The following is a 10799-nucleotide window of genomic DNA, read 5'->3' as shown; positions in this document are numbered from 1 at the left end:
TCTTGTTTTGGAACTGGAGTTGTTACATCTCACAAATACAAATTAAACTATTCTAAGCCATAAGAATAGTTATGTGAATTCTTAAACTGAATAGTGTTCTACCTATGTTTTCCCGTGTGCGTGTGTGTGTGTGTGTGTGTGTGTGTGTGTGTGTCTGTGGCTGTGTGCGTGCATGCATGTGTGCGCTTTTAGGGCATGCTAACCAAATATCCTTATTTTTTCTCCACTACATCTCATGCAGGTGCAAGTTACTTGGATGAAAATCTCTAGGCCTTCAATCAGTTCTTAAAAAGGCAAACACCACAAGTATAATCAAACCACATCAACTTGGCCTACAGACAGATCCAAGTTGGATCAAAACGTTGCCAATACAAAAGTATATGAGTTAAGCTTTAAGAATTCAGGCTTTTACTCTCTTCTAAAATATAATTATTTCCAATTGCAAAGTCTGATCTCTACCCAAAAATATAAATACACTGTTCTCGGAATGCAAATGACAAAATACACAAAAACAATGCATCTGTGTACTTGTACAATTTGTTCTTGTTGTGTTTCTGCAATACTTATGAAAAGCTATACACATTTTTTTTTGTAAAATGGTCCTGAAATTAGATCCACAAACAGCTAAGTGTATAATGTATCTTGTCGATGACATTTTTTATTTACACATTGCTTTTATTTTTTAGTTTTTTTAGTTTTGTGCAAGAATACAATTAACAGCAAATGAATGATAAAGAACAATGTAATTAAGGTTAATGCTACTTAGGAATACTTGTATGTACAGATAAGGGGTTGAGCCAACTGAAAAATAAATGGTGTGGAGTTGAGTTGTCCAAAGTCCAAAATCTGGCTACATACAATATAAATATAGCAAGCGGCAACTGAGAGATCCAGGCACACTTTGCATCTAGCTGTCAAACTGTAATCACTTTAAACTTCTAACTCTTTCTATTGAGGCCAACTTGTTAACCTTTCCAGCTGAGACAAGCACACATGCTGCTTTCAGGTAGGTCAAAGCCTCACATTTTCTCCTGGAAATTTTTACCACACTGCAATGAATATCCGTATTAATAAGTCATTTAGTCATTTTATAAACGAGCAAATTAACTTAATGGAAAAGGAGATTTTAGGACTCAGTACCAGTAAATGGTTTGTTAAAATTGATATTTTGCACAGTGTAGTTGAAGTTGTGTTATAGCCTATTGTTGTAGCCTACAGAGTGAAGACCCTACTCAGTCTAGACAGTAGGTGGCGGTGTGAATCCTTGCGTTGGTTTGCGAACCGCCATTAAACACAGAAGAAGAAAGGAACTAGGAATCACGTCAGTAGTGGTTAGTAGTAGTTGGTACTTGGTAGTTATTCTTCAGCAGGAGGCAAGCAGTCAGCTGTCAACGGTTTAGTCGTAATCATGAACGGGTTAGACGAGGAACAAATGGCACCACAGACCTTTCTTTATGGTAAGATAATTTCTGCATTTCGTGCGTCACCTCAAGCTCCTTAACGTAACGTGTCCTCGTGTTTGACTCCAATAGTATCACTGAGTTAACAATATAATGTTAGTGTTATAATTTATCTGCTGCTTGTCCTGGACATGGGATGGAAATTGACATTCCTACTGATCTAGCAAGTAGCGAAAATCAAGTATATTGAGTTAGATTATTGAAATCACTGCAGATTCAAGCAGCCCCGGCGGACAGCATGGGTTTAGCTCAGTCTTGAATTGCCAAACACGTGTTTGAGAGTCAGTATGGCGGCGCCCATGTTTTCTGAAATATATGTGGGAAATTTCGCGTTTTCTTTCAGCGAGAACTTCACACCGCTTTACAATTCCTTGCCTCGGTTTGATGATTTGCGAATTTAAATCAAATTTCTGAGCTAACAGTTTTAGTTTGGTCAGTTGCTGGGAAACGCCATCTCAACGTGGGTTCATCCACACGCGGACCTCAGCTGACCTCGCCGCTTCACTGGGTTAATGCAGACCCACTTACTCGTTTTCATCTGTTAGTTTCAGGCTATTCCAGAAAATACCTTTGACCATTACATCATGTCATTGTGGTTGCAATACTTAACACATTGTATTTTGCAGTTTTTTTTTTTTATCTCCATGTCCAATTTGTGCATATTAATACAAAATCTGGTCAGTTTCCTTGATCATCTGTGTCTTTCTCTGACACATCACCCATCTAAGTTTCCCTCTCTTTTGCTGATTTGGAATGGATGGAATCCTTATTTGGAAATAACTGAGATGATTTTATAAAGCACAGGGTCATCACACATGGTATAATACCCTCATCTACACATGGGTGCATTTTTTCCTGGCTTTCTTTTTGAGTCACATGTAGCATCAAGCCACATTTTATGAGATGAGATTTGATTTAGAATATAGAGAAATGACCTGGACACAATATGATGGGAAAATTATATTCAAGTGTGTCTAATATTTTTCTTAATGTCTCTTTGCTGCAAGGCAAGCTGTTTTCAGCTTAAAAGATTGCACAGTTAGTTGTAGATCTACTCATGGTTCCCATTGGTCAATACGCTTCTGAAATGTCATGGCATATTGAAGAGGAGTATACCAGACGTGGAAAGTCTGGGACTTGATAAGTTCTCTGGGGAAGTCATGGATTATCATAGAATTTTACTAATTAGTCACTTTACAGGAATATAGGCTACATGTAATGTGATACTATTGAAAGTCATGTAAAAGTTATGCAGTTTAAGTCAGGACCACAGCTGGAACCCTGTCCACTCCAAAGCACACACTAACCACTACCCAGAATTACAGGCTTATAAACTTGATCTCAATTATTAAGCAACCAGCACAGTAGATTGTACACTTATACAATGTGCAAGGAAATTCAAGTTTTTATACAATTTGTTGCACTCTAAAATCAATATTTCCAACTGCTGTTGTTTTAACACTCAAACATTTGTTTCTTACAATACACTGTAGAATTCATAGTGTCGTCGTATTTGCACACCACTTAAACATATTGACAGTTCACCTCATGTCTTTTCAGTGAAATACTCCCACACAGAACTGTGTGCCTTGCTTGTTTCACCTTTCCTCAGAGAGGGGGTTTCCTCTGCCAGGGCCATGTGGAAATGTTCCCAGCAGTAATCTGTGTGGCTCCCTCTTGTGTGCAGTTCAAATATAGCACTTCACCCCCCAAAGTATTGCCTACCACAGGCAGGACACACTGCAGTGGTTCTTGTTCAAGTGAATCATTATTTGAAACCTCTTCCACCAGGGTGCGTGCTGGAGTCCGGAAAGGAGGTCGTATTCAACCCTGAAGATGACGACTTTGAGCACCAGCTAGATCTAAGGATGGTAAGTTCCCTGAGATCAAAGGTATCAAGGAGCTTATGAAAACATGCTGTTTTTTAGTAATTGGTGAAATGTTTTTTATCCCTCTGCCCATCAGTTGTTTAACAGTTAACTGTGTGTTTGTATATCTAACTAGACTATTTGAGCTGCATTTTTGTTGACATTTTATTCAGCGAGCTCAGTATGTGATCTTTGCTCGGACACCAGCCTCAGTTGAGACTTAATTGTCTTACTCTATTACAAGCCAAAGAGACTAGCATCAGATAGCTTACTACTGCAGCATTAGACTGTTATGCGTTGCCTGTCCATCCTGCATTTGCAGTGCCATAGATACAATGAATTATGGACATTGTAGTTCACAAACACGCCTTCAGTGCTTGACAGCATTAAGTCAGCATTAACACAACTACAATATGAGCAAATTAAAATCTGTGCAGTTCAAATAGTCTCTGCCGGCACTAATCTCTTTCCATATGATTGTCAGATCTCTTTTAAGCTGACATGACATACCATGTTTTTTCACATGTTGCAGGCCATACCTAAACATTTAACCGATCACATTAACACTCTGTTTATCACAATAGCATGTCCATTTTTTTTCGGCCTGTTACTTACTTTCTTGCAAATGTTCCCCACACTAATTTTGCTGAATGGGTCAGTATTGAACTGCTGTTTCACCAATATTTCCTCCAAACTCAACATTGCTGTATTGGCAACAACAATATAACAGTATGCAAGGGTAGACTAGAAGTGATCAAAGCAGGCTTGTGACCAGACTGGTTCTGTTGTTAAGTGCTGCAAAAAGTCAGTGTTTGTCAAGCTAAAGTGACATAATTGTGTGTTTAAACTGGAATTATAGTCAGCTGTCTCATAAAGGTATCAAATCGTTTCTTGCCTCCTTTAGGCGTGTGTGGACCCCAGCACCAAAGATGAACTTCACATGGTAGAGGTGGAAGGACAAGACACAGAGGGTCAGAAAGTCAAGGCAGCACTGGTTTCACTTAAGCCGTCTACCCTGCCTAGTGTGAGTGAACACAACGTCTTTTTAAAGTGTTTTCTAAAGGACAGATTCATTAACACGAAAATTTCTCCTAATGTGTCCAATTTAAATTTTTCCTATTAGCTTGCACGCACACACTGCCAAAGCCATATTGGTTCAGTCATGCCAATCATGTGGAAACTCTAATTGCACCATATCACAACTGTATCACAAAATTCATATGGCACCTTTTACTTCTTAGTGCTGCTATGCATAGCATTTTAACATTAATAAAGCACTACCACATTCACTTTGAGCCCATAAGCAAATGAGACTATCACCGTACACATAGCGACATCCTCGTTGCGACTGGAAGCAATGGGGTTTGTGGTAAATGTGGTCTTAATTTTGAGAACACTAGCAGTAACAATACCACTGACATGAAATGGAGGCCATCAGTCATCACAACCATGGGCTCATTTGTTTACAGTAATTATACCAAAGTATCATAATTAATTGGACAGTGGTATATTGATGTTTCAGAAATGCCACACCACATTTTTACAGGCACCCCGAGGTTGTTGGACCCAAACCAAAAGACTCCTAATTTGCACAGAGCAAACTATTCATCATTGTACATTATGGTGATTGCATGCTACTATATTGCTTGTTGTTTTTTGCAGGTGTGTCTCGGTGGTTTCACAATCACTCCTCCAGCTGTGTTCCGTCTAAAGGCTGGTTCTGGTCCGATCCATCTCAGTGGGCAACACCTTGTCAGTGAGTATTTACTGTTCCCAGGACTATAAGTATCTGTAACTGCCTTAACAGTGGTCAGAAAGGAACATGGATTACCCTAATACTAGGGGTATTTACCATGGTTAGTTCAGAGGCTATATGTTCAATGTCAGGTTAATTATTGCAAGGTTAGGGATTAGCAGTTTTAATCAAATTTGAAATCTGACATTAAGAAACAGATGTGCAGATTAATTTTCAGGATTATGAAGAACAGCTGTCAAATCAGACATAAAATCATCAGAGGCTACTAATTTATTCTACACTACTTCATTTTGTTCTAATTTGCATTGCCCAATCAGAGTGAGTGCCATTTAGACAGGAGTAGCACTGAAATTTAATCAACCAGATAGTTTCGCTCCATTAATGTAGAAGCGCTAAAACTCCATTTTGAGCCACGACTGACATGAAGAAATCCCAAAAGTATAGTTCCATTTAAAGCATGAACATTAACATGCAGAATGAGAGCGGAAATGCACAAATAAGATGTCAGGTCGATGTAACGATTAATCTGGTGGTGTCCGTTAGTTTCAAGACATGATGGTAACCTGCCATTTGTGGGATACCTACATTTCATTTAGTTTCACCTTTCACTTTGCCTAACATATCTCAATTTTTTTTACTAGTGATGGAAGCTGATCAGTCTTTTGATGAAGATGATGATGAAGACGAAGAAGAGGAAGTCCTCAAAACTTCCAAGAAAAGACCCGCTTCCTCACCTGCCCTCAAGTCCCAGGTTTGTTGCACATACTTTGCAGGTTGAGTTTCTGAGTTTCAAAGTCATCAGTATCTAAATGATCATAATCGCCTTTTGTTCTTCCTTGCAGAAAAAAATGAAAATCGAGGAGGATGATGAAGATGATGATGATGATGATGATGAGTGAGTGTAAAACTTAACTGTTTACTCACTATTCAAACCTCATAAATGTGTAATTTTTGAATTTTTTTTCTGGATGTTTTTTTTTTAGGGATGATGAAGATGATGAGGATGATGACGAGGAGGAGAGTGAGGAAGAGGAATCACCTGTTAAGGCAAGCCATTATTACATGCAATATGACAGTTCCAGCTAAATTAATTTAGCTCAAACCCTTTCTCAATACCAATTGCCTCTCTGTTACAGGCCAAGGCAACGCCATCCAAACCCCGAGTCCCGGCTCAAAATGGCAAGAGTCCTAAACCTGGTACACCATCTCCAAAGGAGGTAAGAATCTGTTTGATTTGGCTTTTTGTCACGCTCTAAATGGCATGTGTACACTCAACAATGGTACATAACCATTGTTGGTAGTGGCCAGTATTGTCATAAATCATAAACCTGTAATATTTGTATGTTTTTAAATTTTTTGAGCTTGTCCGAATTCTTTCAAAGACACAATACCCAAACAAAATAGTTACTGTCTTTCCTAGTACTCTCACACTTTCTATTCCTTACAGGCAAAGACCCCTAAGGGTGGTAAGACACCCAAAACCCCACAAACTCCCAAGGTAGCCTTAACAATTCCTGAGATCAAAGCTAAGATCATGGAGGCGGTGACGAAGGTTGGTGTCCCTTGAAGTCCCTTTTAACCTGGATTGATTGTATTTTTGCATGTTCTTTTCTCCAACTAAAAAAGAAAATGTTTTGGTATTGATTTAATGAAAATTTGGATATGCATATTCATTTTGCTTTTTTCCATTGTTACAGGGAGTATCACTGCCTAAAGCCCAGCCCAAGTTTGAGAACTTTGTGAAACATGGTTATAAAGTCTCAGACGCCAAGGTACAGTACCTAGTTTATGGAGCTTTTCAGATCTCTGCCATGTTTTTAAGGAGGCATTCATTGTGTTGTTGGCAAACTGCAATTTTAATTAAAATACCATTTTAATGTATTAAGTTATCTTGGAATATTTACTAGGAAAATGTTATTTTTATCAGTAAGGTTGTGAGCTCAGTGCTTATACAGTTTAGTAAACTTGTTTTAGACATGTTAATACCTTTATTTGGAGCTCTCATCAAATATTTGATGCTCCCTCTCAGTCCTAAGTGAAGGACTATTTAAAGTTTCAGTTATGGTTTTAGTGGAAAACTACTGCACAGATTAGGTCACAGCTACATTTGTCTTTTCAATGCAACTTTTAGCATTTACACTACATGTCAGGATGTCATTACTGTGCATGTCTGAAGTTTCCAAATTAGATTTTATTCATATTGTGAACTGATGAGCCTGACCAACTCAAACATTTTGATTGAAAAAGACAAGTGTAACCGGTGGCATTAGATGAATGATGCATCTTGGCATTTTCAAAATGATGCCTTCCGTCAAAGACTAATGGCATTGAAGTAAATGCACTGGATTCTTTGTCAATGTAGAGGAGCCAGGAGGAAGAAAAATAATTTACAGATGAAAGGACTGTGAGCGTATGTTGGAGCCAAATTAGATAACTTTTGGTGACGTTATGGTTTTTTTTTTTAAGTGTTGTCATTGACTGACCCATAGCGGCTGCTACAATATGCTTGGGACACCATATTGATTGTCTGCATGTTATGTTTTTTTCTTTAGGTCGTTGCGGAGCTGTGGAAGTGGAGACAGACGGTGACAGATCCTAAATAACACAACAATCCCAGCATTTTTTTTTCTTTTTCTTTTTTTAATTACCTGTTCAGCCACATCCCTCCTCACAAACCTTCTGGAGTCTTAACTCGGTGCCTCACACTTCCCATTAATTCATTAAAGTCTAGTCCAGCTCCAACTGCCCTGCTGTATCAAGAGATTAGAGAGGAAGTGATGTGTGTGTGTATGGGGACAGTGCACTGTGGCCTTGCCCTGTCTTAGCCCCACCATCACCCTCTCAAGGTGGATGCAAGGCATAGATACTTCCAGGTTTGATGGATAGACCTGGGAGAACCAACTTGCAAATTTGCATTTTTTTGTAAATGTGTAAATAAAATCTTTGCTAGATTGTTGTATGGCACCTGAGAAAATTTGAAGGATATCTTCCCATGCTTTTTTATTTTAGTTGATGAGTTGATGTGGCCTCACGCAAGAACATGTACATGCAAAGATCAGATCATTAAATGAGCTTTAGAGCAAATCTAAGACAGGTAACCATGCATTCATACCCCAAACAGTTCAACAACCTGTCACTTAAAAGTCAATTTTCAGCAATGAAACAAAAGGAAAGATGTTGACCATAGTCGCATCAATAGTCTCATCATTTGTCAGTTTGGGAAAGTTGTGCTGTAGCTGAATTTTTGGGTGACATCACCCATCATCATCACATCCAGTGTTTGTTTATCTCTCCACACCTTTGGTGCTACAGCTAGATGAAACTGAATGAAATCTGACAGTAGCACAGCAAGGTAATTGTAAGGTGGGGTGTTCATCAAAGTTTTAGAATGTTGTTGAATGTAATGAAATGGTAACTTCCCATTTGGAGAAAAACATTACTTTTGTCTATAGTACTAAACTGTCAATCTTTGTTTCTACCTGAACCAGCGTATCAGTAAATTAAATATTTTCCTGTCATTTTGCATGCATTTTGCCGTCCAGAAGTAATCCATCAAACAGTGTAAAGCAACAAGCTGTATAATTATTTTTTTTTTCTTTAAAGGCACTATTTTCAAAATGGTCCTTGCAGTTATGGGGAATTCAGGAGTTATGTTCTTAAAATTGTAACCTGCACTCAAGTTTCAGTTTTCCTCATTCAACAACAGTTCAATAGATTGAAGAAACGTTTAATGCGTGAGGCCTGTTGATAGAGAAGACCATTCCATGTTCTCAAGAAGCTGTCCGTTTAAATATGCTGTGGGTTTGGGTGGACAACACCAAGGTTGATTAAATGAATACATATGTGGATCAGTTCCCGTTCTATTGCTTTACAATGAGTTTGAGACTGGTAATTGTACCCATTTTAATCTTAAATGCAAATATTTGATCTTTTTTTTTCCCTGTAAATTTGATTTTTTTTTTTCTCACTGTATGTGCAAATGTCCACTTCGTTATTTCAATAAAGGTTCTAGGATAAATTGTCTCACTGCCTGATGTAATATTTCATTTGACATATAGGGGGCAGCTAGGCTATGTTAAACTTTGCAGAGATTCATTATAAATAAATACATAATTGTACTCAGCCCATCCATTCCCAAATGTTGCCATAAATGGCTTGAGATGTCCCATATTCATGTTTTACATTTATTTTCTCATTTACCTCGTTCTTTGAAATAATAAATGTCAGAATGATGTAGGAAAAATGCAGTTTAGCTAATTACAAAGTTGATCATTGTCAAACTTGACAGACCATTTTGAAAAATGGCATTATCTTAAAGGGTGTTAAATCCATATTGTGGTTACAAAGCAATTAAGGGTTAAGGTTTAACCTCCAGAAAACAATAGAAAAACAAACCAAGGCCATGAAACATAGATGGGGAACATCAATCTTGACAGTGGCACTATATTTTAAAATGGTGTCCTCACCTCCGCCTGCAGAAAGAGATCGCAATAATGATTGTGGGAAAGATAAGTCATGGCTTAGCAGTGGCAATGCATTCAAGGAAAGCTGAACGATCTGTTGCCTTTATTTTTCCAGTCACACATTGACACAACGCAGTCTTTGATAAGACTCATCTGAAATTACTGTGAGCGATTAATCGTTATGTGATTTTGCTCAAAGACACTTCAGATGGCAGTTGGTTGTCAAAACACGGCTTGGACCCGGGTCTTCTGGTTGGAGGTCAGCCTCCCGACTCGGTACGCAACCTGTATACTGATCATTGCTGTTCATAAGCGTATACTGAACAACTGAATACTGTCGTCGACCTTGATGATTGACAGTTTACATACCCCTAAATACATTTGAAAACTGGTGTCTTATTGCACACATTTTGTAAAACTTTACTGATATGAACATTGTCTGGTTTGAACTGTCTGTTCAAAGCGTGATTAGCCCTAAGACAGACAGTACTGTTGCTACAGTAGCCATGTAACTAAATAGAACATGAACAAGCCACAAACCAGAACTTAAGATGGCATCAAGATGTATCTGGAGCTGCTCCATGGAGAGTGAACTGACATATTTTCAAATCTCTACGCAGCAGCCCCAGATTTTGCATCTTGATAACATCACAGACTCAAGCCTTGCTTCTATAGTAAAAAAAAAATGACTGTGAAAGCACCCAGGAGAATTGTCGAGGCTTAAGGATACGTTGTCTGGTTCTGAACTGAACTGATTAGCAATATAGAATCAATCATCCCAGCATAAAAGGACAATCATTCTGTCCATCCACAAATTTAAGGTCTTATTCATTGTATTAATATCCCATTTATTGTATTTAAGCTCCAGGATTTTAATGATATCGCACCACACTGCCCATCCTCCTCAAGGTTAGCTTCTCCTAACCAGGTAACAATTAGCAATATGGAACAAATATCCAAAATAAAAATGCTAGAATACTAGATATAACTCCAGATAAATCTAGCAATTGAGAGGTCGAAACTACATTTCAAATAGCATTAATTGTACTATTGCAGTGGCTCAATGGGCAAAGACAGTTTATGACCTTTGTCACTCTCCTCTTATTAAATGATAAATCAAATTTTTTGCAAAGTTGATAAGTGTTTTGATATGCAGGAAACAAATTTATTAGAGGTCTCTGAGCATAGAGCAGGTAAACCATCTTTATCACAGAATATTCCTGCATATTCACACGCCCATTGACCTGTGCTC

The 10799-nt window shown here is 38.1% G+C and overlaps 1 protein-coding gene across 2 annotated transcripts; it reads left to right on the top strand.

The window, feature by feature from the left end:
- The first annotated feature begins 1305 nt into the window (after nucleotides 1-1305).
- npm1a (nucleophosmin 1a) lies at nucleotides 1306-9107 on the top strand. 2 transcript variants are annotated; one of them, XM_071538150.1, is made up of 11 exons: nucleotides 1306-1457; nucleotides 3252-3331; nucleotides 4233-4352; nucleotides 4991-5084; nucleotides 5726-5835; nucleotides 5927-5979; nucleotides 6068-6131; nucleotides 6221-6301; nucleotides 6538-6636; nucleotides 6782-6856; nucleotides 7637-9107. In XM_071538150.1, exons 1-11 carry the CDS (start codon nucleotides 1409-1411, stop codon nucleotides 7685-7687), a joined length of 876 nt encoding a protein of 291 aa, XP_071394251.1. In that variant the 5' UTR covers nucleotides 1306-1408; the 3' UTR covers nucleotides 7688-9107. The 2 variants fall into 2 exon arrangements, with proteins under 2 accessions (XP_071394251.1, XP_071394250.1); XM_071538149.1 differs by having other exon boundaries at nucleotides 6532-6636.
- The last annotated feature ends 1692 nt before the right edge of the window (nucleotides 9108-10799 follow it).

Source organism: Centroberyx affinis, unplaced genomic scaffold (assembly GCF_046629955.1).
Source record: "Centroberyx affinis isolate AG114_WGS23_722 - 3 ecotype Tasmania unplaced genomic scaffold, CSIRO-AGI_Caff_v1 ptg003211l_1, whole genome shotgun sequence".
Taxonomy (NCBI): domain Eukaryota; kingdom Metazoa; phylum Chordata; class Actinopteri; order Beryciformes; family Berycidae; genus Centroberyx; species Centroberyx affinis.
The sequence above is the reverse complement of the archived record's forward strand: the minus strand, read 5'-3'. Positions and strand labels throughout refer to the sequence as shown.